General features: G+C 35.5%; 1 protein-coding gene across 5 annotated transcripts; it reads left to right on the forward strand.

Moving 5' to 3' along the window:
- Positions 1 to 26659, forward strand: Pgant5 (polypeptide N-acetylgalactosaminyltransferase 5). Of its 5 annotated transcripts, none has more exons than XM_020953504.2 (11): positions 4 to 134; positions 657 to 696; positions 18557 to 19464; positions 19566 to 19909; positions 19979 to 20145; positions 20208 to 20526; positions 20591 to 20768; positions 21026 to 21206; positions 24292 to 24431; positions 24492 to 24725; positions 24785 to 26659. In XM_020953504.2, exons 3-11 carry the CDS (start codon positions 19285 to 19287, stop codon positions 24929 to 24931), a joined length of 1890 nt encoding a protein of 629 aa, XP_020809163.1. In that variant the 5' UTR covers positions 4 to 134; positions 657 to 696; positions 18557 to 19284; the 3' UTR covers positions 24932 to 26659. The 5 variants fall into 5 exon arrangements, 4 of the variants coding, with proteins under 4 accessions (XP_020809163.1, XP_020809165.1, XP_020809164.1 ...); XM_020953506.2 differs by lacking the exon at positions 21026 to 21206 and adding an exon at positions 22625 to 22805; XM_020953505.2 differs by having other exon boundaries at positions 10 to 158.
- The last annotated feature ends 595 nt before the right edge of the window (positions 26660 to 27254 follow it).

Consider the following 27254-nt stretch of genomic DNA (forward strand, 5'->3'; position numbering starts at 1 on the left):
GCCAGCACCAAACCAAAGTGACAACCAAGCCAAAACGTCAGCTCAAAAAAAAAAATATTTCAGCCGAGGAATGTCGCGTCGCGGATGATTTAATTATTTATTAACGAATACTTAGTGCTGGTGCAAGTGCAATTGTGAGTCAACGGGCAATAAGAATCGTAAGAGTTTTCGGTTGAAAAAATAAGAAAAGAAAAGAAACAAATACACCCGGATGCATACGTGTGCACTTGATACGCCAACCCACACACACACTGAGGGACACGCGCGTACGCAACAGAGAGCTGTGGTTGTAGAAGAAAGTGCAGCAGGCGCGGTCCATAATAATAAGTATAAGTAAATCCGGGCGTGTAAATAAACCGGGTCGCCCACATTCTAGGGGCCTTACGGGTTCGGGTTCGGGGCACGGGCACGGCACACCCCACAAACCCCTGCCGGAATCGCGGTAAACGTGTTCAATTTTCGTATATCCCCTCTCTCGCTCTTGCTCCCTGCGTGCGTACCCGGCTGTGTGTGTTAGTTAGCGTTCATCCGTATATGTGTGAATGTTTTTGTTGGTCACTTTAATTCGCCGCATACACACACACACTCGCGTTAATCCTGGTGCTGCTCATCTCCAGCGAATGAAATTTTTGTTGTTTTCTCTTTATCTCCTGCAGCGGCCAACTCCAGCTCCCAAAAGGTCTTTCGCCACACAAGGTATGTTTTCCATTTGAGTTTTCCATGCACACTTTTCGAACACACTTATTTACTTATTGGGGGTCTTAAGCTGGCGCAAGTAATTCCAGTTGCGTTCGTGAACTTGATTCTGATTGGAGGTCGAGCCAATTAAACCGGTTCGTGCAAATATCCGTTGAATCTCAAATTGGAAGATTCATCTTATTCTTGTTCTTTGTTGCTGCAATTCTTTTTTTTTTAATTTATTAGTAAAACAATGAGTTTTGGGACATAGTTTTTACTGTTGGATTTGGAAAACCAATTAAAAACCATTTAAATATAAAAATAATAGTCAACAATCTCAAATAAATTCAGTTTTATAAGTTTCTAGGAAATCCAGGAAATACTGATAAGAATTTAAAATTCTTCTTAAAGGGAAAAATCCCCATCAGATAAGAAATACGCAGAATTAAAGTGGAAACTTCCTAGCTTTCCACTTGGTTTTATCAAATTTCCGTAATTTTCTTCCACATTTTCCGACCCTCGTTTGCTATGGGGCATTTGCAAAATGCATTTCTTTTATTTTTTCCTTTTCTTATCAACCTGTGTAACTGAATGCATTAAGGTCAGAGTGCTATTCATGGGTGAGTAAGTGTACCTGCAATTAATGCCCACGGCTAATGACAATGGGCCACGTACTTATTGGCCGCACTGTGATGATAGTGATGACCATCGGCTCGGGGAGAAAAAAATAATGCTTGCTCTTGGGTCGTGACTTTCGTTTGGAAGCACTGATTGTGGGAAAGATTTCTCAGAAGCGTATGGCCGGCAGTGTCTTAAATTTTCAATGATTATACAAAAAAAAAATATATAAAATTTTCGAGTTTTGTTGGCATTACTCACTTTGCGAGTGCCACATAATTACTAGATAGCACGGTTAACAGAAGCCCAGACTGAAGGTACTTAATGGATAAGACAATGGGCCGATAAAGAATTATATTTTGCTTAAAAAAAGGAAGTAAAAGTTTCGTAGAGATAAGAACAAGTAGAAATATAATTCTTGGAAAATGTATATTTAATTTCTATGAATATTTTCTATATATTTCTTAGAAAATATATATCTATCTTGTATGAAGATTTATTGTAAAATAATCTTCTTTGTGCTTGTTTAATTAAAACAACATATGTCCTATGAAAGTGGTTCCTTGAGAATATTTCTTGGAATATCTCCTAAATATGCAAATATCTTTAAAGTAATGTAATTATAACTTCCAAATCCCTTGATTTCCAACATGGTTTGTTTTTAAATTCAAAGTTTTTAAGCAGATGCTGAAGGTTTTCCATCTACCGGTTCCGCTTGAGAAATACCGATCGCCTTGCACTTGCCACACCCACTGTTTGGACAGTTATTACCCCCACTTCCCCCCCCCCCCCACTACCACCTGCACCTTGTTTCTAGCCTAATGCCGACCTGACCTCGGCCTCTGCAGTGCCAGCTTGTTGTGTGTGTGTGCAAATGAAGCTATAAAACTGGCCCATGCCACCAATAAACGAAATCTTTTTTTTGCTAGCTACTTTTAATGGGCGAGAGATCATCTCTTTCCCCCCTCGCGTTATCATCCCAGCTTTGGAGTAGTGTAGCAATGTTATTCCTCCCTTACCCCTAACTCTTTCTCTCTATAAAAATTGAGTCTTAGAGGAGAAAGCCATCAACGCTCCGTAAATTCCCCGGAGCAAACACTAAAACTACAACAACTGACACACACACACACAAACACACACACCTGCAGGTACAGTTATATGTAGCTGGAAAAAGGCAACAGAAGAAGAGCAAGTGCGATGCTGTGCGGTGTGCGGTGCAAGTGAAGATTTCCCCGTAGTAAAGCGGGTTTTACTCTATTCGTAATTGTCTAGGATGTAGCCGAGGGGTTTTATAGCAATGTCACTGTGGCTTTTTGTGTTTGGTTCTTTTCGTGGCAAGAAAGCAGCGATAAAGTTGAGATGAGATGACAAAATGTTTGTGGTCTCTTAAAAAAAAAAAAACAAAAAGAACACAGTTTCCTGCTCATGATCGAGTTTTTTCTTTATCTTTGATGGAATGCCGGTGTTTAAGATTTATTTTTAGGTAACATGGTAACATAGTATTTAGGTTAAAGATGAATCCAAGTAAGAAAGTTGTTAATTGAGATGGTTTTTTTTTTTGGGCTGGAGTTTTTTGTTGGTTAAAGAAATTAGTGAAAATTTTGATTTAAAACCGTTTCTAGGAAACTGGTTCTTAAATCTTTGGATGCTTTTTAGTAGAATATAAGTTTTTAATATATTTTGTTCCATGCAAATGAAATATGGCAATGCCTTCATAGTATTTCAAGCTCATTTGCACATTTCTACTAACAAAGGGAACCACATCTAACGTTTTTACGTCCTTTAATTTTAGTTAAAACCTCTTTGGACATGTCGCATAATCCCCTTTAGGGTATGCCAGTGTCCATTAGGTCACTTTGAAATTCCTTCTTTTTTTGCTTCTCTCGTAGAGAAAAAAAGTTTTGCCATGGAGCACAAATGATGGTCTTGCCCGTTGTCATCTTTTATGGGTGGCCTGTTGCAGTTGTCGGCCGCCTGGCTGCCACTCATGGCAAAATGAAGACAACTCATCTCGGAGGTTTTTGGTCCCCAAGCAGCAGCCTCCCTGCCGCCACCCCCTCATGTCCTAGCCACGTTTGGGTTTTCAGGCTTGATTGAGTGCAGCAAGTGTGCAACGGGGGCAGTCAACACAAGTTTGCTGGGTAATTGCACTGGGAAAGATTTTAACAATTATTATGAAGGTTATATAAAGTAAGCAATTTAAAATCTAATAAAATGTGGAATTGATTTTATTTTTCTTCGATTTTTTGTTCATTATTTACGCAACCTTTTTCTACACACCATTTTATGAGAGAACTTGATCATGTGTATCTTTATACATTTTTTTTACTAGACTTTTAGTAATGTTTCTTTGGGATTACTAAGAAGTATTTTAAGATCGTTTGGGATGTGTGTTCTATAGACTTTATAATGGTTTCTTACAAATTTTTAATATAAAACAGTAATTTATTACTACCCAATACTTACCGAAACTTGGTTCCCCACCATAATGTCTTACCTAGACTTCCTTGAATATATTCCAATGATTATAAATATGTAGTTAAATCTTAATTCAATTTTAAAATCATTCCAATATTTCTTTATGTGTTTGCAAACTGACAGTGGTGACAGTGGCCAACGCTTAGCCAGCGGCTTCTCTTTTCACATCATAAAACGTTAATGAGTTTTTAAGACTTGTTTGCGCATGTGGGGGCGATGGATGGAGAGCAGTTGGAGTGTGCGTTCGAGCCGGAGTTGATGCAGCCTTGAAAGTGCAATTGGCCGCCATGGCCAAAAGCAGAGCCAAGCAGCTAGCTGACAAAATAAATACCAAAAAAAGAAAAAACCCAGCAGTTGGAGCCAACTGGGGCTACAATTACAAGCATCATTGGCCTTATTTCACTTGTTTTTTTTCTCTCTCTTTTGGAGCTGCTGGCTGCTTCGAATGTCACATAGATACACACGCACACACACACACAGTGGCATTAAAGCACACAGCTGACGTAGCTAACTATATATATATTTGCACAGCTTTCGCACTCCACCCCCGCTCGATTTTCTCATTTTATCACGATTTTTTGCTCGCCTTTTTCTTGTTTTTGTTCTCATTGCGCTTTTACGAGCTTCCGAAAATGATTACGCGGCATTTAACACCCCGAAAGACTTACACACCCGTTACCCCACATTAAACAAAAAATTAAAGAAAGAAAGAAACCAAAAATCTATCCACAATTGAGGCATTTTCTTATTTCTATTTTTGGCGCATAAAGAGGCTAGAAATATTTCTGAGCCGGAGGTAAAACAGAAATTCTTTTTGTTATCTTGAAAATGTATAACAAAAAAGTGAAAAAAAAACATAAGCGTACAAATATCTTAGTGCTACATATTTGTATACCCTTTCAGGGTACTCTTATTTTAGTCAGAAGCTTGTAACGCTGTGAAGAAGTAATTTCCGACCCTATAAAAAAAATATTCTTGATCAGCATCAAAAGCCGAGTTGATCTAGCTATGTCCGGTTAAAATTTAATTTTTTCACAATTTTGAAATTTTTATAAATGGATACATTGTTAAAATTTTCGAAAATTTATAAAAAAAAATTAATTTTTTTACATTTTAAATTGAGTATGCAGATTTATTAAGCTAATAAAAAATAACATAGATCAGTTTTTTGAATTAAAATGAATGCTTTTTTGGCATAGTTATGAACTTTTTTAAATTTTGATTTGTCAATAAAATTGTCATATTAAACATTGATAAATATGGAAAGGGTTTATAAACTTCGGCTTCCCCAAGTTAGTTTCCTTTCATTTTCCAACATAAAAGACTGATGTAGGATGTAGTTCAGTCAGAGATATTTCTGCTTTTTTATTTGCAATTTTGTTGCATCCTAAAAGCTTAAAAAAAAAAAACAAATAATGGAAGAGTGAATATAAAAAGTCAGGAGAGTGCTCGTTGGACACATAATATGACATAAAGAAATCTCTAAAACTATGAAATATAAAATACTTTCCCATTTCTTTACAATTTGCATGAGCTTGCATTTTTGTCTGTCGGTTTTTCTTTTCATTTTCTTCTCAAGCTTCGGGTGTGTGTGTGCTTCTAATGAAAATGGCTTGATTATTTATGAGCATAAATTAAAAATTAACAGTACCGCCATACACACAGGGGCACATGCTCCTCCCACACAGACGCAATTCAATTATGTTGCATATATTTCATATTGCAATAGCAGCGGGAAATTTATGAGCCATGCCCCCAGGGTCGAACTTGACAAAGCCAAAAGCCGAAGCTTTTGGGCCCAGACCCAAGCCGGGCTGAAACCAAGCCAGAAACCGTGGCGGAGCGAGCTAACCAGCGAAGCAGCACAGAGAGTAATGTCTGGCTTTAACTAGAAGTTGATTAATAAAATAAGTCAAGCTGGCATTTCATCAACTAACTGGAAGAATATAGAATATTAAATGATGAATACTTCTTATTAAATGGTAAAACTGAAAACTATAAAAGTTATAATATTTTTTCCTAAAGTTTTTCGATCGTTCCTATAGCTATATATATGTATATATATAGTCCCCCGATTCGCCATGCTCCGATTTATATACTAGAAAAATTATATAGAAGAATATCCTCATAGTTTCATAAAAATTCTTAAATTTGTTCCAAAACACGTCTTGCACATCTGTGCATATGATTCCCAACTAGTACTAACATCCCCGGAACGAAGTGACTGCTGCCGGCCAAGTCTCAGAAATGTGTTGTGTTACAAAAGTTGCAAGTCATTGTTTATTAGTGTTTAAAGTTAGTAACTGGTCATACATATTATTTCATGCATACTTAATGGTCTTAGATACTTAGTGATCATAGTTAGTTACTGGTATCAAACAATATCGATTAAACTAGTTGGCTAGATCAATTTAAATATGACTCCTATCTTAGGGGTGTAAATTGAGTGGAATATTCTGATACCATGCTCTATAACATATCGAAAATAATATAAACTTTTTTATACCAATATTTAAATTATCAAAAAATATCGCATTTGAAGTTATTAATATTATTGAAAATATGTTACTTTACATTCGTTTCTCCAAACTCCCAACCTTCGGTTCTGAGTGCCAAGGAAAAATCTTTGGTTTTTTAATGTTTACTTTACTTTGATTAAAAATTTCTACTTCAATTTAAAATTCTTCTTATAAAAACATATATAAGATTATTAGTTTCAAGTTTAATAGTTTGCTTTGTGGTATCCCGCAAAATGGATTAGTTCTGAGTACGAAACGACCTTTAAAATCAACCAGATTGTTCCAGAAAATAGCCAGTTAAAAACGCAGCACCGTGCAGCAACAATAGCGCTGCAACAGCAACAACAAAGGTTAAACATTACAGCCAGCACAGCATATTTACCAAGGTTGGCAACACGTCTCCACTGGGTGCAATGCAAAACGTGGGTGGCTGGGTTCGTTCTATGGATGTTTCTATCCCACCGAGGTGGCTCCATAAATTTTGATCAATTTTTAGTGCATGAAAAGTAGCCAGGAAGAATGTGTGTTCTATTTGTTATCTCAGGCATATGTCAGTAGTGATAAAACATAGAAATAACATTTGCCATCTGACATTATTTCGCACTCAACCATTTTACGTGTCCCGGAAACGTAGTCACCTCAAATTTCATATCTGTCCTGGACGCAATCTAGGTAATTACTGTGTCACATTATTGTATGTTTGAGACAGCATCGAACAACAGTTACGCAAGGTATTTTAATTAGTTCAATGGCAGTTTGCCACCTGCTAAGCTCCGTCTCTTTATCATTCGCCTACCTGCCATTTTGGGTGATTTCCAATCAATTTTGGGGATGGAACCAATACCATTTGCATAACCAATAACCTGAAAGTCGTAACAATCAATGAACACAATGGGGAATGCATGTTTTTGGTTGCAAAGAATTATCAGGAGACTTTTGTCTTATAATTTACCAAAAAAGGAAAGCCACTTTTAAATTCATTTTTAAATATTCCATGCTATTCTCTGAAAATATTTTCCAGGAATTCATATATTTAAATAATAATTTCTTATGAAAATATGGCACAATTATATTTGCATTTCTTCTTTATTTCATCCTTTACAATAAATATTTGTGTAAATAATAAAAACAAACCAAGAAAAGCTGTGGGGGTTTCCTGCTCTTTTTTTTAATGAAAAGAAGCTTAAAATTTGCAAAATTAAATTTTAAAATCCTTTCTCTTTGTAAGCGCCACCATCTCTACAGATGTTGCCTCATTATATTAACAATGCGAGACGATGACTCAGAAATTCTTTGACATATAGAGTGGATGGCACTTTGCATTAGTTTGTAGCGGCGGCGCCCGCTTGGAGATTATGTGGTTGTGTAAGCTCCCTCACAAAAAAAAAATAAAAAAAAAAAAATAATAATAATAAGAGGAGGTGGCGAGAGGAGAAATACGCAAATGTGTGCCATAGAAATTTGTGTTCCATTGTCATGGACACGCATCACATGAAAACGAGGAGGAGGCCAGTGAAAATGTTGGAATAAAGTCCGTCAGTCTGTCATGTGTACAGACAGTGGTTATCACAATAATAGTGAAATTGATAAAGACATATATTATAATTTAAATAGTCAGTGAATGTAATATCTATGATTAAATATCTAATGATCCCTCTAGGGGCTTAAAATCCCTCAAAAGATTTTACAGCTGTAAAATCATAATATACACTGACTCCGGTACCTAAATTATTTTTTTAAACCTTAGAAAATTATTTTTAAATTAAAAACTTATATATTTTTGATATATAGTGAAAACCTATCTTAAGTCCTATTTACTTGATGTCTACTGTTCACATGTGGGGCTGTGGGGATACAATTGTCCCCTATATGTGTCTGTAAGTCGAGAAGAGAGTGCGATAAAAGTGGGACAGCAGAGGAAAGAACCAGCCTGAGGGATGTGAGGAAGCGTTTCTCTGCTGCAAGGAAAACGATTAAGTCAAGGCAATAATAAGGAAATAACATTTTAATGGCACAAAGAGAGATTGGCCTGTCTATGTGTGTGTTTTTGGAGATCCTCGACTGGTGGCGAGCTGTCGCCAGATGGAGAAAAGTGGATAGTAGGGTGACTATAGGAAGGAAAACCACAAAACAGTAGAATCACGTCCACGCCCCTTTCCGCCCCCGGGCCACATCTGTTACTCCCATGTGCGTTCATGCGTGATTGGTTTTTGTGATAAAAGTGGATTGGGGCTTTTCATTCGGAAACTCACTGACCTGCTTTGATTTAATTTGGATTAGCTAGTTTAAAAATTGAATAGAAGTTGTACAATTTAAAAACAAATCGAAATTTTTATTGCAATGTAAAAAACAATTCTAAAAATAGCAAAAAGTGTAGGTTCATTTTAATGTATTGAAAATGTATCCAATAATATTTAAAAAATTCTTAAAGAACACAAATCTAAACGAATTTTTTAATTAGTTTATTTGCTTCTTTACTTATTCACTTGGTTATTTTAAATGTTTGTTGGTTAACTTGTTCATTTAACTGGTACACTTATTCATTTTCTCAACTTGTTCACTGACTTTAAATTGTAAAGTTCTTTGGTTTTTTTTACAGTTTTTTGTGATCATAAACTATATTTTCTGTTGGGTTAATTACTTGACTCGAATTTTAGTGCCATCTAAATATAAATTTTAGTACCACTAAAATGGTAATTTCAAAATAAATAATTATTTTTCAGCTGTTCTGCTTGTTAGATGCACTTTAACCGATTATGCCAGCTATGGTGCAGCCTAAATAAATATTTACAACAATTAAGGGACCGGCAAAATGAAACATTTCTAAATAGTATTTAATATTGCCGTTTAATTAAGTCAACCTTTTGCCATTGTATATTGTATAATTGGCTTAATCGCATAAACGAAGCTGCTGGGCATAATTAGAGGCAGAGAACAAAAGCGTAGCAACAACAAATTAATGATGCGGGTCAAACCCATGCCGGAGGTTTTTCCGGGTCCAAGAGCCACCCAATGATGGTCCAAATAGAATTACCATTGTGCCGAATGTCAAACCTCAAAAAACTTTTCCGTTTGTTCCATTTATTTGTCTCCGTTTTATGCACAGGGTTTTTTTGTTTTGTTTTGTTGTGTTTTTTGTTCTCCGCACAGCTTCGTGCAAAGTTTTACAAATTGCTGGAAAGCGGTATATAAAAAAAAAACAAGTTTGTTTTAAATAAAAAAGAAAATACAACAGAAAAAACCAAGAGCAGAAAAACAACTTCGAGTGCTGTAAATGAGCAATTGCTATGCAAACGCTGCTCCGCTTAGCATATTCCCGCTTTCTAAACGCCCCCGCTCCTGGGTACATCCCCCCTCCTCCTCCTTATTCTCTTCTGCTACATTTAACACTGCTGCAGAATCAGCAGCAGCAGAGGCAGCAGCAGAGGAGGGTTAAGAAGAAGGTCTCCTCTTCACTTCGATACCACATTTCGTTACTTTCCATTCCTTTCCCTCAATTGTGCACAATCTGGATTACACAGAAATAATATTTGATAATATTATGGATTTTTTAAACAGCAGTGAGGTGTTTTTAACTACTTAAACAGCTGTGTAATCAACCCTTCTTTGATAGTCATAGTAATTAATACAAAAGCCAACTAAAACCTCACCAAACTTTGAATATATTTAAACATTTCAGCTTCATTCCCAATATTTACTTAAAAGAACCTCATTTATAGGCTTCTGTTCCCATTTTTTTTGCTGTGTACTCATGGCAAGCATTAAGCTCCGGTTCTCCGTCTTTCTCTATATATATATACCCCACTTTTTTCTCTCTTTCTATTTACTTTTAATTAAAATGCGTGTCATGAAATCTTTTTTGTTTTCTCGACCAAAAGATTCCACCACAATCACAAGTAGAAGGGAGAGAGAGAGCCCGAAATTAGCGCAAAAATCCGCTTTTATGAGCCTGGAATAGTCGATGACTGGAAATGATAATGATGATGATAATGTCCCCATATCCTCAGATACATTATTCAGCTGTCAATTTTCGTGTTTCGACAAATTTTTCTTGATTTGGCGACAGGTTTCCCTGCTGCCACTCTTCTTTTATTTTCTTTTGGTTTTTCCTCTCGTAAAATTCCTATTTAATTTGATGCCATTTATTATTTAGCTTTCGTCGCCGCAGAAACAAAAAAAATCTCATCTTCCAAGCAATTTTTATGGCTTTTTGTCTATTTAAGTTGATTGATGCCATCGCCTATCGAATGGCAATCAAATGGATTACTTTTGTGTGTTATTAGAATTCATTTTATTTGTTTTATGTGGTTTATGAAACTGGGTTATAGTTTGAATTTATTATTTACAAAGGTGAGTGTGGCTAGAGTAAATAAATACATTATTTAAACAGCTGAATAATTGCAGGCTTTACTTTATTTATTAACAGTTAGTCTCACACGTCATTAAAACTGGAATTAAGCCAATTTACTTGATAAACCTGTTGTCCCTCACTCACCTGCTAACTTGTCCCCCAAAACGATATTCTTTATCGCGCCTCCTTTGGGGAATGCTTTTTTAATTGCTATTCCCATATCTAAGCCGGGTTGGATTTTTACAGTGGAACTTCCTTATGATTAAAGCATGAGCATTAAATATTTTTGAGTCATTAAAAATGATTAAAAAGCTAATATTCTTCTAATTTCTTCGCTGCAATTAAAGTTTATCTGAAAAGTTACTTGAGGTATTTACATTTCCAGTTCTACTTCAGTTTACTGTAAATTAAATTAAACTGTATTAGCCATGGTTTGGCATGGAAATTAGCATTTTATTAGTTGAAATTGCGAGGCGTTGTCGTCGTCATCGTTGTTTTCTGTTGCTGTCGTCTTAGTTCATTAACCTGCCGGACATACAGACAGACGGACTTGGCATCGCATTTGTTTTTATGACTCCAAAAGGCAGACTGTGTGTGGAACCCATGTGTGGAAATGTGTGTGTGTTTGGGGCGTATTTATAGCGCTAATTTGTATCACTTCGCCTTCACATTGCGGCTTTACCGCCTCTTTGCATGCCAACATGAAGCTGATATAAATTTTATTTGTGTGCAATATAAATTACGCGCCTTTCACATCGGAGTAGCCAGAGTAATTCCAGACTCTCTCTCCAGAAGCCCCCCAAAAAAACTGACAACTTCTGCTGGCATTCAGCCACAGATCATTAAAGTGCCGAGTGCAGGGCCCCCAAAAACAGCACCTACATGCATATAGTACAACAAGAATTACCTCAACGAAAAATAAAATAAATAACACACTTGAAATTTATGTGAAATTTTTTATTTCTGTTGCCGTTGAAGTGTGCGCGAAAACGAGTGTACTTAATTATACAAAATATTTCCCTGCCCAAACTAAAAGTCAAGTGATTTATTTATGAGAAACATGCTGGGGCACTGTGATGATGAATTTATGTGTGGAACCTGTTTTTTGGTCTATGCAAATGAATGTGTGAAAGCAGAAGCTACTTAAGAAGTATCTTTTCTATTAGTTGTTTGGAGGGGAATTTAACTCTACATTAAAGTAATTCTACTCAGAAGCATATAACGATGTGAAGTAGTCATTTGCGACCCTATAAAGCATATATATTCTTGATCAGCATAAAAAGCCGAGTCGATCTAGCTACTCTGGCGAAAAATTGAAAATTTTCAAAATTTTCGAAAATTTTTATGTGGTTAAAATTGTCAAAATAATATTGAAAAAATTTGAATTTTTTTACATTAATCAAATTAAGTATGCAGAGTTGATAAGCTTATAAAACCTAGCATAGGACTGCTTTCCGAATTAAATTTAAGGCTTTTTTGGCTTAGTTATGTTTCAAAGCTTTTTGCATTAGTGCGTAACAAAATTTTCTATTTCATAAATCCTTCCACGGTTTCTAATTTTAGTCAAAAGCTTGTAATTATATATATATATATATAATATATAATATCATAGTTATAATCGATATCTGATACGATCTAATATTTAAATTGCAAATTTAAGGGTATTTAAACTTACGCTTCCCAAAGTTAGTTTTCTTTATTTTTTTTTTAAGAATACCATTACAAATCCTATAACTCCTATGGTACTTTAAAAGACCTAAAAATAACTTTATATAATTCTAAATTAAATAAATCAGGTACTCTCGTCATATACATATGCTTTATATTTATTTGCTGCTCAAATGTTAAACATTTTATTGAGATTAATGTGTATAATGTCGTGGATCCCATGTGGATTGTATGCAAATTTACAAAAATCTCACTAAATCATGTAAAACCGGTTCCTCGTCAAATGGTCATCATCAGCTTGGGGTTTGCTGGTCAACGAAACACCCCACTCTCTTAATTGTAGTACAATTTCATTAATTGCATTTAATTGCCTACGTTTTCCAAATTGTTTTCACTCACTGAGCGGCCTGTCTTTTGTTTTTATTTTCCTGTTAGTGTATTTTTTTATTATTTTTTTTTTTTGCACTCTTAATTGCATTTGTGTTACAATTTCATTTTGTAAGCGTTGTCACAATCGTTGCTGTTGCCCTCGTTTATTGTTTTGTCTCTGGTTTGGTGAGACCCGGTGGCGCGACCTTCGCCAACGCAGCACCGCCAATTCATTAATAAATTACTCCAAATTGATTGCTCTTCCCTGCACAGATTTCCCAGAGTGCTCAATAATAGAATATTGTCAATCAGGGCTGCGGTAGATTTTTGCTTTGCTCGGATGTTTCAATAGGTTAACATTTATGCACCACCATATCTCTGGCTCCGCCGCCTCGTTTCCGTCTCGTGTTTGAGAAGCTCTTCTTCCAAAAAGGCTCTGACACAGATTTCCATCAAATTAATTGCTGTGCGCTTTTTTAAGTGCGCGCCAGGCACTCAACAAGCGTGCTAAGTGTTTTTGGGCACACAAGTGCAGCTGAAAACACGCTCCGGGCTCACCCTACAGTGCCCGCTAATAAATTGTTAAAATAGGTACAAAAAAAACAGTCTCTAGTTGTTATCATAGACATTAACTATTATCATTTAAGGGAGTTATCTAAAATTCTGACTGCACTAGAAGTTCAGTTTTCGGGTTGTCTTTACATTTTAAAACTATTTTTTGCACCTTTTTTATAATAAACTCATCTTGAGGTATTAAATATAATAAAAATATATTTCTGAACAAATTTTAAACCATATCTACAATAAATTACGAAGCAAATATAAGAAAGATGGAATATAATGTTCCTCTTACGTACACCAAAAATATTTCACTCAATATTCCATTGAAATTATGGTAAACTTTAGTACTGAATCAACAATTTATATATTTGAAGTTCAACTTTCGATACTGTCTATAAAAAAAATTCAGTTTTTCAAGTATTATTATTGGTAAAATATATGAGACATAATATGGTTTATATAATAAGTCAAAAAATGATATAGTATAGATATTTTCTCGACTCCTCAAAACATTAGATTAGAATTTCATCTACAAACAAATGAAACCCATAAAATAATATAGTTTCCCAAGTCTAAAGAAAACAGTAAAGTAAGTGAATAGCCAAAATTTTCTTATTTAGATGATTAAACCAAAAAGTAAAAACAAAGTTATACATTCAGCAGTAGAGAATGAAAACTTTTGGCCAAACTTAAACCCAAAAATCGAAAAGTTTCTCAAATTTCCGAGCCACTACTGTACATAGACGGATGTATATAGTATAGACATCCCTACTCGGCGCCTTATCAGTGGCAATAAACAGCAGCACAGCTTGAAAAAGCTTTTTTGGGCCCTTGTTAAAAATTGTTAGCTTCCGCTTTTGTGGCCAAGATAGAGAGGAAGAGAGAGGAAGAGGCTAAGCGGGAATGTCAGGCGGGAATATTTCAATTTATGGCAGTTTGACAGTTTTTCGATGTTACGTGCTGTGAATTTTTCTGCAAGCGCGCTCTATTTTAATTAAAATCCTGGAAAATTAAATGACGAAAAATGTTTTTCAACTGGCGCAATGTGCAAGCCAGTAAAGTAAAATCAAGAGGGGAAAACTCAAAGTACTAGCAAACAAACAAGCGCTTAAATCCTCATCCCTAGAACCACCCACAGAGAGAAATCACAGCTCAAGTTCACAGAAGCCGGCAACAATTGAAGTCGATTGTCATACATAAATCATCAATTGCTGTCGTCGTCGTTTGCTGCGACAGAACAGTGAGTCAAAAGTTGGCAGCAAATTACTCTCGAGAGCTGCAAACATGTTTTACATACAGAAAGGCAAGGCTTCTAGGGGATTATTGGTTGTATTTTAAGAGAAAATGAATGGTTGAAAGGGAATTCTTCATAATTAGAGAGTCAGTTCTTCAAGGGTTTAATTATTTTTAAAGTAACTGATACTGAGTCATGGAAACTGTTGAGCAAAAACATCAATCAAGGAATCATCAAAGAACTAAAAGATTTAGCACATATCTTTATTGTTTTAAATTAATTGAATGTCTAAATTAGGTAGCTATTATTTTAAAACAATAAATAGTCTTCTTTCCTCTCTGTTAATCTAAGAACCCACTGTGTTTGTGTTATTCACATGCTTTTAGCTATTATTGTTACTCTATTGATGATTGGACATCTCTGGTGCCTCTGGTGATAGCTTCAATTGCTTTGAATTGGATTATAATTAAGTGCTAATGTTGATTCAATATGTATTCCTATCAGATAAGATTGTAATTTAATTTATAGGCAAACATTCTACTGTCAAGTGCTGATTAACAGTGAACAGTGATTAATTTTTAAGGGTAATTCACTTTTATTTTGTATAATTTCGTAAATAAAATCCATGTGTGTGTTTGCTGTTTTCAGCAGCTAAACTGATTACCTGTCAATTAGCAGTTCACAAAGCGTGACTTTCACATGCAGACTGCTCTGTTTTCCTCGACCCATATTTCCCATTTCCGCTATCAATTTCGATTCAATCTCCTGCTCCTGTGTTATGTGCAGATAATTGCATTTCAACATTTTACCAGACGCCAATTATGCTTTTCAAGCAGAACACACACAAACACACAAATTGTAAAATGTATTCATTTGACATAATTGTAATTGAATTGTCTATAGTGAAATATGCAAGCGAATGAATGGCAAAAGCACAAATAAACGTGAAACAGAGCTGTTACAAATTTTATTCATTTTAAATGCGTCAAACACAGAGCGAATCGAATGGGAAGAGCCCCTCTTAAATGTCATCAATAGATGGTTTTGTGTTAATGCCCCGGCATGATGTAATATCTTTATTTACGCTCTATATTTTCCATATTTATTTTCAAATTTGTTGAAATAGAAAGTAAAAATGAGGAACTGTGAAGTATCTGTGGGTTCTTTTAAATTTTATTTTATAACATTATCTGATATATGAAGTATTTTAAGTATATTCCTTAATAATGATGTAGCTTTTCAAATCGTTACTCTAGTATGAAATCTTTTAGTAATTTCATTAATGAAACTTAAAATCAAACAAACCTTAATTATGGTTTTCTAAGCATTGATAGCTTCATGAGCTCCTCTTTTGATTTTTACTGAAAATTTCCTTAAATTCTTAAATATCTAAAAGGATTCTCTCTACCTTTTAGCTATTCTATTAAATTCAGTGAATTTACAAATTTAATAAAATTGAAATCAAATTGAATTGAATTGAAAGCTTCATGACTCTAAGGCCTTTCGATTTTTTACCTGAAATATTTTTTCCCTGAATTATTAATTATTTTATATTCCCCTTGCTGGTCCAGTGCGGATTTCAATTTACCTTCATTATATTTTTTTTGTGCAAACTCTCTCTCTGACTCATTGGCTTTGGCGACTCTTGGAATATAGATAATTATAAAAACTGAAATTTATATTTCACATTTCCTTGCCATCGTCCAATGCATTATTGATGGCTTGACATGGCTAAAAGGGCTCTCCAGCGAGCGCCACTGAAGTTTGCCTCTTCTGGGGTCTTGCACATGCAACTGCATATTTTACCAGTGTGTGTTCATTCCGAGGCACCACCCACTGCATCTGGCCCCCGGGCAGCCCAACCAAGTTGCTTTTCAGTTGGTGGGGAAACTGGTTTTTCAGAGAGAGACTCCCTCTGACTCTGACTCCGACTCCCAGACCCATAGTCTTGTCTAGTTTGCCGCTCAACGAGGTTGACGTCGCATGCCTTATGAATGATTCAAATGCACGTTATGTGCGCAAAAAAAAACGAAAGATGCAAAAGAGGAACTATTGTTGGGGGGTACTTGGGGGAGCTTTCAATACTCTTACAGTAGATATTTTTCTTGGAGATGTTCTAGATGTTGATTCTGTTTGAGTGCAAAATTGTATTACAGTTTATTTTGTTTATTTACAAATTGCAAGAGAATTAGAGACAGTATTTGTTGAGCAGCTGAAACTATTTGTTTCTGGTTTGTTAACAAAAATATATATATTGTTCCTAAGAATGGTGATCAAGTGATCATTTGATCACAAACATAGGAGGGCATCCTATAAAATATGTTTAAAATATATTATGCAATATGCATAGTATCTTATCACAAATATCTTTTACATAATTATGACTCTAAAACATCTTGAAATGTTTGATCTTAAGTATCATTCACATATGTAAATACAAAGATCTAAAAACCTTTACATGTGAGATCTTTAGAGCTTTAAATCCTCTAGTAAAGCTATACGAAAAAACATAGTATCTTTTAAATATATAGAAAGATCTTATTACAAACCTATAGATATTAGATTTTTTGCAGCTTAATGTTCTCAAGTGAATTAATACGGAAAACGAAGTATCTTCTATCTTTCATAGACTAAAAAAGTATCTTTTGTAAACCTATGTATGCATATTAGATATTTAGTATTTTTCACATACAGAGTATCATTTACAAACCTATACATGTTACATCTTTTGAGCTTAAGAACTTCTAGTAAAGGTATACGGGAAAAAGGAGTGTCTTTCAAGTATAGTAAAAGTATCTTTTATAATCCTTTACATGTTAGATCTTTTAAGCTTAAAATTGGATAATACCCCTTTGAAAGAGTATCAGGAAAAAAGCAGAAAAGCCCCAGCAAAATACCGTTAAGAGTTGTTGCGCTTTTGGCGCTCTGTCTCTCTCTCGCTCTGACAGCTTGGCTTGGCTTGTTTGGCATTTCAGCTGATGCTGCTTGTCTTGCCGCTGTTTGTTTGTTGTTGTTGCTGCCGCTGCTGCTGTTGGTGTCTGCGACTATGACCTTTGTCAATGGAATTTTTTTGGCCAAAACGGCTTTTGGATTGAAGGAGAAAAAGAGAAGAAGCGAAAACCAACTGTTTTTTTGCTGCTTTTTCTTTACTCTTCTTGCCGTTGGCATTTGGTGTGTGCAAGCGCACGAGATTTTGCGGTGGGAAACGGGCTTAAAATAAAAAAATAAAAAACCAGGAAAAACGGCAAAAATCCAAGCCGGAAAAAAAAGGTATTGAAAGCTAAGCTTTGATTCGATTTATTGATGCAGATGTTGGTGGCATGCAAAGCACATGTTTGTCTTTCTATCTTTGTACAAAAAAAAGCAGAAGATTCGAGTGGGAAAAATATAATAAAATAAACAAAATACTTTTTGGTTTGTGCAATATTTATTTATATATTTATATTTGTAAATGAACCAGTTTTATTGCTGTTTTTTAAGCAAGTATGCAATGCGAGAAGTTGGTTTTCTTATATGATATATTTATTATTTATATAATATTTATTATAATCTTGAACTCACTGAAAGATTTAAGATTTTCTTCATCAGATTCTTAACACTTTTCTCTCTTATGACACATCAATTAACATGCCAATTAACTCACAGCAATTTGCAGGTTAAGGCTAACACTTTTCCAGACAAATGTCAATTAGCAACTTGTCTTTAGGCTTAAAAGTACAAGTCCTGTAATAATTGATGTAATATTAAAGTAAATAACCTTGATGAGCAACTGCCAAGTTGAAATAAAATTATTTCACGGAACAATAATTGTGTGTAGAATAACTCATCATTAAATAGGTATTTTTTTGATTTAATATAATGTATTTGCTGTTAGATAAATTGGGCACCGGAAAAAACGATAAATATGAATGTAATTATTCATTTATTTGCTTATTTGCCTAACAAAAAAACTTGATTTCGTGGCAGAGCAATATGAAATCATAACTTTCATTTTTTTTGTGCCCCCTCTATTCATTATTATTATCTCAATGTGATTTATCATAGCTTTTGTTTTCTTTTCTTTTTTTGCTTTCTTTGCAGCTGTTGAATAATATATAATCGAAGGTCTGGCGATAAATAGAGAGAGAGAGAGAGAGAGAGAGAGCGCGTTAATCGATAGACGACAAACTGGATGTGGTCCGGGAATGAGTTTTCCAAGGCGAAACCGGACCTGGAACTCGTCTCCATGGAATACTGATCGTTTTTGAAAGGATGCTGATACTTCCATACCAAAAAGAACTGCAAACACCACAACTACAACTACAACAACAGAGGCAACAACATTAATCAAGGTCAAATCGAAGGTTAGCATGAGAGAGATTGGTGGGGAGACAGGCCGAAGACAGACAGCTAGAGAGAGGGACGACGAGACGAAAGGAGAGGAGCTCCCATATGTGCCAACAACTACAACAACAACAACAACAGCAACTGGAAAAATCACAAATTTAATAACATTTCACGCTTGAGGGAGCGATAAAAGTCTGATAACGAAAGATAACCGATAACACAACAACAATAGTAAACAACATCCACAAGAGCTAAAACATCAACACTACGAATATAAGGCAACACAAAAAAAACATCAACATATCGTCGAGAAACTGAAAGGAGAAAAGAAAAACAACAGGGTACTAACATGATCGTCCCTCACTAAAAAAAAAAAATCAAGATATCACAAAGTTCCACATCATCAAAGTGTCTCAAACAAAGATCAGCAGTTGATCCATAGTTAACCGGAAGACATATAGTTAACAGACGTAGCCACAATCATGACCTTCTCCACCTTCACACGCAAAATGCGCGGACGCATGCGCTCCAACACCTGCAGGATCGTATTGCTCACCTCCCTCGTCTGGGTGATCTTCGACTTTGTACTCATCGCCCGCTACTCGGACTGCATTGGCAAGGACGGATGGCGTTGCAAGAGATCGGGAGAGTACGATGTAGAAGTGAGTTTAAGTTCGGAAATTGAGCTATAAGGCAGAGCTAGCTGTTCTCCTTGAAATATCTCGTAAATCTTCCTCTACATCTTTAAATTTCCTTCCCCTAGTTACCCAACGCCGAGCGTCTGGTGGATGATAACCAACTGGTGGACGACAATGAGATTAATACAGAGAAATCCCTCGATGGTGATTCGGGAGCTCTCATCATGGGACAGGGCTTTGCACCCGGCGGCATCTCCATGACCTATCCCAGCGTGGTGCTTAAAAAGTGGTTCCTAGCACCCTCCGTGCAGGAGGCGAAGGGCAAGCCCGGTGAGATGGGCAAGCCGGTTAAGATACCCGCCGACATGAAGGATCTCATGAAGGATAAGTTCAAGGAGAACCAGTTCAATCTGTTGGCCAGTGACATGATCTCGTTGAATCGGTCGCTAACTGATGTGCGGCACGAAGGGTGAGTTATCAATATCCACTTACTCTGACTTTTTACTAAAAACTGGTTTCGTTTTAAATCCCACTGTAGTTGCCGCCGCAAGCACTATCCCTCAAAGTTGCCAACCACTTCAATTGTGATAGTTTTCCATAATGAGGCATGGACGACGCTGCTGCGAACCGTATGGAGTGTGATCAATCGTTCGCCGCGTGCTTTGCTAAAGGAGATCATCCTAGTTGACGATGCCAGCGAGAGGGGTGAGTTGAGGGATAACTTAGAGATGTCCAGGAATACTAAATAATTGAATTCTCTTCTGCAGATTTCCTGGGCAAACAGTTAGAGGAGTACGTAGCCAAGCTGCCAGTGAAGACGTTTGTGCTGCGCACAGAGAAACGTTCGGGCTTGATCCGGGCCCGCCTCCTGGGTGCCGAGCATGTCAGTGGCGAGGTAATCACCTTCCTGGATGCCCATTGTGAGTGCACAGAGGGCTGGCTGGAGCCTCTCCTGGCTCGCATCGTACAGAATCGTCGAACGGTTGTGTGTCCCATTATTGATGTTATTTCGGATGAGACATTCGAGTATATCACGGCCTCAGATTCCACGTGGGGTGGCTTCAACTGGAAGCTCAACTTTAGATGGTAAGCAATGGAGAGTATTTAAATTAGGAAAGTCTTTGAATACTATTTGTTCTTAATTTTTAAGGTACCGAGTGCCTTCGCGTGAGATGGCGCGTCGGAATAATGATAGAACTGCCCCGTTGCGCACTCCCACCATGGCTGGTGGCCTGTTCTCTATCGATAAGGATTACTTCTATGAGATTGGTTCCTACGACGAGGGCATGGACATCTGGGGCGGCGAGAATCTGGAGATGTCGTTCCGTGTAAGGCAATGTCACAGCATTTTTCCAATAGTTTTCTCTTCTGTTTTTTTTTCTTTTTTTCTTCCTTTGTTACGTTTGAATTATTGGTTAATTTTATAGCCGCAAATCAAATTCAAATGCTGCTTACATTTAAGATTCCTTATTTATTTTAAGAGTTTTCTATTTAAATTTAAAATTTATTTCTAATCACACCACAACAACAAAAAACAATCCTACCAACACGAAAACATTACAACAAACGCAATCGAAACCCGCAGATTTGGCAGTGCGGCGGCATTTTAGAAATAATACCCTGCTCCCATGTGGGTCACGTGTTCCGTGACAAATCGCCGTACACCTTCCCCGGCGGCGTGGCCAAAATTGTGCTCCACAATGCGGCCCGAGTGGCCGAAGTTTGGCTGGACGAGTGGCGTGATTTCTATTATTCGATGAGCACAGGTTCGCAAAAAAAAACAACAACAAACAAACAAAAATTACAACCAACAATCAAAATCAATCAACAAACCAAACAGTCAAAATAACATGATTCCAAAACACAAGTCGATTTTAAATTGCGTGCATCTCTAACTTCTAACCTTAAGAATTACTCGTTACCTTCTAATCGTAATTGGCTTTAATTCGCTAACAGAAAAACACACAACCCAACAATATAAGGTTCCTACTAACACTAACACCTTACATATTAAATCAAGCTGATATGTTTTGAGCATATAACTAACTAATCCTATAGCTACTATATAACCTGAAAATTCGTATTTATAAATAACTTCGCTATCCTTAAAAGTATGTCGTGTACATCCAGAGAGAACGCTCCTGAAACTGGACTTTCTTTCTTATAACTCACTCGCACTGGCATAATCTTAATATATTAATTAGTATGTTTCCCAATTAATTTATAATTTCTCTGATCGAAATTCTTCTCAATGTTTCTTCGAATTCTCCTTAGTTTCTCAGTACATTTTCGTGCTCATGCTCATTACAGAATCAATCAATCAATCAGCTAACTACGAATAAATACTAAACACTACTTAGGCCTAGGTATTAACGTATCCAGTTATAGTACAGTTGTTATCCAGTAATAACGTGTTAAAATCCTAAGCTAAACATTACTTACATACATTTAACTTGTTGCTTATTAATTATGATTTAAGTATCTGACCAATTGGTGACTAATTATGATATTAAGTTTATTTTATTATTTATTCATTAAGCTGTAACTAATACTTAATATTCTGTTGATATTTTTTTAATGGGTTTCTTAAACAACGTTCTGTGTTCCTGGTTGTCTTGAGGGTTGGGTGTGGCTTGAAAGATTATAAAGAATATTTCATTCGGATAATTTCGATATTAATATTAGTAAACTATATGCAAGTTTCTTTCCAGTTTTTGAACAGTTTCAAAAGTCCTTTAATTAAATTATAAATTTACTACCGTAAACTTCAAATAATTATTTTCCCAAGTCTTTTGATATTTTGTAAAGGATTTTCCTGTCATAGCTTTAAAACCAAATAATATAATTGCGGATGTCCCTTTCCTTTATATTTTATTCTAAATTGATTCCTTAAGACATGGTTGGGCACCAAATATCTTAATCAAAGCCCAAAAACAGAAACTTGCTAGAAAAGACTGAAAGAAAGAGCAACTGCTTTCGAATTCCAATTCCGATTAGGCCAGAAAATTCGCCCTATAAGCATTCTATATATATATTATATATCTTGTGTATATCTTTCTCGCCCAATTTTTGCCTCTTCTCTCCTCTCCACTCAATTGTTGATTATAACAAACCCACATAAACACTCTAAAAAAAACCCCCCCACTGAATATCCAAAATATAAATTATGCGACTCGAATCCCAGGTGTGGATGTGCGGCGGCGTCCTCGAGATCGCGCCCTGCTCCCGCGTGGGTCACGTCTTTCGCAAGTCTACGCCGTACACATTCCCCGGCGGCACTACGGAGATTGTCAATCACAATAATGCCCGTCTGGTTGAGGTTTGGCTGGATGACTGGAAAGAGTTCTACTACAGCTTCTACCCAGGTTAACAAACTACAAACAAAAACAAACAAAAAATAAAACAAAACAACAAAAAAATCCCTGAAATGCAAAAACCAACAAAACAAACAACAGAATGCTTCCCTCACTTTCTTCTATCATATTTTGTCACGTTCTATCTCTAATTTCTATTTTGTCTGTCTCTTAAATAGTGTGTTTTGTTCCGTATATATAAATCTCTGTCTCTCTGCATACTCTACAATAATAATAGTAACTACAGCATTTTTACCGAGCAATCAGCAGCACGCCCTGCATTATGCAATGTCTATATACACACACACGTATAAATATTTTATCAATATTTATGATTTATGGCATGGCCGTGACCGAAATAATCCAATCCACCAGACAACGAATATAAAAAAATAATAATTCCACCGATCAATCAACTGAATCCAACCACGAAATATTTGATTTCTTCACCCTTTATTATATTTAATTTGCAATAAAATCAGTTTTTGTTTTATTGGTTCCCTTGACTCTCCTCCATTTCGTTTCGATCTGTGTATTTTATTTGAATTATTTTTCAGTTCCGTTTTGGTCATGTTTACTTCCGCGTCCTGTCCCATAAATGCACCCACCAACTCTTTGTCTTTGTCCTCGTAGCGTCCCCATTTTCCATAAAACCCCAGAGATGTGTAACAAAAATAACTAGTATTTTAAACAAAATTTTAAATTATAAGAAAATAAGATAACTTATTTCTTACTTTTTAAAGTGATTTCAAAGATCTAGTTATTTCTAATTCGTCTCTATATATTTTTTGTAGGTTTACCTAATAAGGTTTGTAGTTTAAAAAGGGAATGGTTCTTGCTAACTTATACATAATATTAAAAACAATTTTATTTTGAATTTGGTATAAGATTTTCGTCTTAATTTTTACTCAAACATAATAGGGGAAGAGTTGACAAATAAATCTAAAATGGATATATTTTGCTTACATCTATTTGGCAGCTTTAATCAAGGGTGCCACAGAAATCGCTATGGATTTGAAAACAGTTTCCAAAAACATCTAAAAAAATAGGTTTTCCTCCAGCTTAATATATTTTAGCAACTAAATATCTAGTGATTTAAAATCCCTAGTGATATCTGTGGTTCCCCCTGTCAGCTTATATATGAGTTTTAATGTTTATATGTCTTGTAAATAATATAATTGGCTTTGCTTTTAAATTAAATACTTTAAAAGTGCTTGTTAGTAGTCATTGGGTAAATGTTTTTTGCATGCTTTGTGTTATGTACTAACTATAATTAATATATTTATAACTTTCATCACACGCACCAAGACTTTTGTATTTATCATCATCAAAGCATTTTAAATTTGCCTTTCTAACACACCCACACACACACCTAGATTTTAAAACACGATACACTCACCAGCGCATAAATGTTTTATTTACTTAATTACGAATATTCTTAACTAATCATTATTATTTATTTTTTACCCACCTTCTGCCTTTAATGGCACCACTTTAGGTGCTCGCAAAGCTTCGGCTGGCGATGTTAGCGATCGTAAGGCTCTCCGGGATCGCCTCAAGTGCAAGAGCTTCCGCTGGTATTTGGAGAACGTTTATCCCGAGAGCTTAATGCCTTTGGATTATTACTATCTGGGAGAGGTAAGCTTGGAGATTTCATAAATAAAATTCCATACCATTACTGATATTTATTCCTAATAGATCCGAAATGCGGAAACGGAAACCTGCCTGGACACAATGGGCCGGAAGTACAACGAGAAGGTTGGCATTAGCTATTGCCATGGCTTGGGTGGCAACCAGGTATTTGCCTACACCAAGAGGCAGCAGATCATGTCCGATGATCTGTGCCTGGACGCATCCAGCTCCAATGGTCCCGTCAATATGGTTCGTTGCCACAACATGGGCGGCAATCAGGAGTGGGTCTACGATGCGGAGGTGAGTCGCAGATTGTGACTTAAAAAAAACCATTAACTCTGGTTTTATTTTTCTTACAGGAAAAATGGATACGTCACACGAATACCGGACAGTGCTTACAGCGAGCCACGAGGGACGATGCCAACACACCGCTGCTGCGTCCCTGCAGCTACGGCAAGGGCCAGCAGTGGCTGATGGAGTCCAAATTCAAGTGGCAGGCTCACTAGCTAAATGGCACCGATGACTACAACTAAACTAAAACGGATCCTACTAACTATATACATACTGAGAACTTCCATTTTTTGTGTTTAGACCATGATGTTTGCTCTTGTTTTTTGACATTTAATTAGCCTTTTAGTTATTCCCACTATCTCCTATCTCTCTGTGTGCGTGAATGTGTTTGCTGCCGGAGATTTAACTCCTTCGGCGGCAGGATGTCTTCCCAAACAAACAAAAAATTATTGTGAGTGTGCTTGTGAGATATATATATCCTAAGTACATGATGGGCATGTACATGTATGTGTTTATATAGACAGGCAATTGTACGATTTATCTAGGTATATCTATATACATCTATGTATTTGTAATGTAATTTACATTTAGCTTCGAGACCAAGTACCAATAAATTGGCATTTAACTGACATTTTGTGCTTCGCAGAATATAATTTTGAAAACCCAGCAAATGAGCAGGCCAAGCAAATTGCCACACGTGTGTCATAGAACAGAGCATCTAAGCTACTGATGAACAAGAACCCCAACAGCAGCTCACCACATTCCTAGCTAGATTTTGTTTTGTATTTAAGTCGCTTTATGGGTTGTTCTACCCCCCACTTTAGGCTTTTCAAATATAAGAAAAATTTGTGTTTTTGCTTTGTACCAAAACGATGCGCTCCCTCATATCACTAAAGAAAACTACACGAAAATGCTTCTAAATCATAATCATTATACACAAAGGATACAAGAAAAAGAAAAACATTTATAGAAAATCTCTAAAAATTGCACGCATATCATAAATACAGTGTAAAAATATTTATAAAATACATCCGAAAAGAAAATAATAACAAGAGAAGTGTAAATACGATTAATGTAGCTATTAAAAATATACATTTAAATAAAATATTTATGTGTAGTATATGATATACATATATATATATATATATATATATATATATATATGCGAAGCAAGCAAAAAACTGTACTATAAATTGCATTTAGCTTTAAGTTTACCCCTAAGTTCTAAATTAAATTTAGATTTAGTCAAGGTTTTTCATTAACAACAACAAGAAACAATAGCTCTCGACTAAATATTGCTCAAAATCGAAGGACTCTACTCTCTCAGCTATTGTGTAAATATTTCGAAAACAATTCCAATCAAAAGAATGAAGCATAAACCTGACTACGAACGGAATTCCGCACAGACAGACCCTAGGACACAGGCCAAGTAAAAGTTTTTAGCAAAATTTATTTTTTAAAAAAGAAATCAACCCATAGCTATAAAGAAACGATATATACATATGGAAGATAAAAAAGTAACTATTTTTAACTGGTGACGGTGCAATTTTTAATTAACATTAAACATGGCGTGAAACAGGAAATATGAATCCAAAATCAAGCAGGACAAAGGCCTCCTTTTCCGATGATAACAATCCTATAACTAGTGTGTGTGTTTAACCACTAAATAAGGCATACCCGCATATACAACATTATAGCTGCCTACACATTATGTTTTAAATTGTTGATTTAAATGTTTAGCTAAATATAGGTTTCCTCCCATTTCGCAATTGTAAAACTCTCTCAGACACAAACCGAATGAATAATAGAAATGATTTTACAAAAAGAAAACAACTGAATGTAAGCCAACATTTTCAATGAATTTTTCATTTAAATATTATTTGTTTGTTTAGAGACTTTTTAAATTTTATAAATAAAAAAAAGATGACAAATTTAAGACAAAATCGTTAATAAAAGTGGTCTATTGTTGGTGGAGTTTTTAAAGGGTAAGTATTCAGCTCTATAATGCTCTTTCGTATTACAAATTATAACAAGAAAGGATTGAAATTAAAATTTAAATAGGATCACTATGAATTAATGCAATATAAATTATTTATATTTATTTATAAAGCAATGAAGTAATTCCTGCTTTCATTTCATTCATCTTTACATTTTATATTTACAGTTTTGCATTTTTCTCTATTTTTAACGATCGTTTATATGGCAGCTATATGATATAGTAGTCCGATTTTGAATTTTACACAAAATTCTAGATTAATATATAATGGCTATATATCAAATTTGATGAAAACTGGAAAAGTTATAATTATTTTTCTTAAAACTATCCGATCGTTCTAATTGTAGTTATATACATGTATGTATATATATAGTCTACCGATTCGCCATGCTTCGATTTATATAATAGTAAAATTATATAGAAGAATAACCCCGTAGTTTTATTAAAATAGCTTGCTCTTTGTTTCAAAACAAATCTCGCACATCTGTGCATATAATTCCCAATTGGTTCTAACATCCCTGGAACGAAGTGACTGCTGCCGG

Source organism: Drosophila serrata, unplaced genomic scaffold (genome assembly GCF_035046125.1).
Source record: "Drosophila serrata isolate PLE 108 unplaced genomic scaffold, ASM3504612v1 contig_275, whole genome shotgun sequence".
Lineage (NCBI taxonomy): Eukaryota > Metazoa > Arthropoda > Insecta > Diptera > Drosophilidae > Drosophila > Drosophila serrata.

Excerpts from the sequence above, each read along its gene's own strand:
- Pgant5 (XM_020953504.2), top strand. The coding sequence starts at position 19,285 with ATGACCTTCTCCACCTTCACACGCAAAATGCGCGGACGCATGCGCTCC. Across the intron at positions 20,527-20,590 it reads TGGAAGCTCAACTTTAGATG|GTACCGAGTGCCTTCGCGTG; the intron begins GTAAGCAATGGA and ends TTAATTTTTAAG. Across the intron at positions 24,432-24,491 it reads ATTATTACTATCTGGGAGAG|ATCCGAAATGCGGAAACGGA; the intron begins GTAAGCTTGGAG and ends TATTCCTAATAG.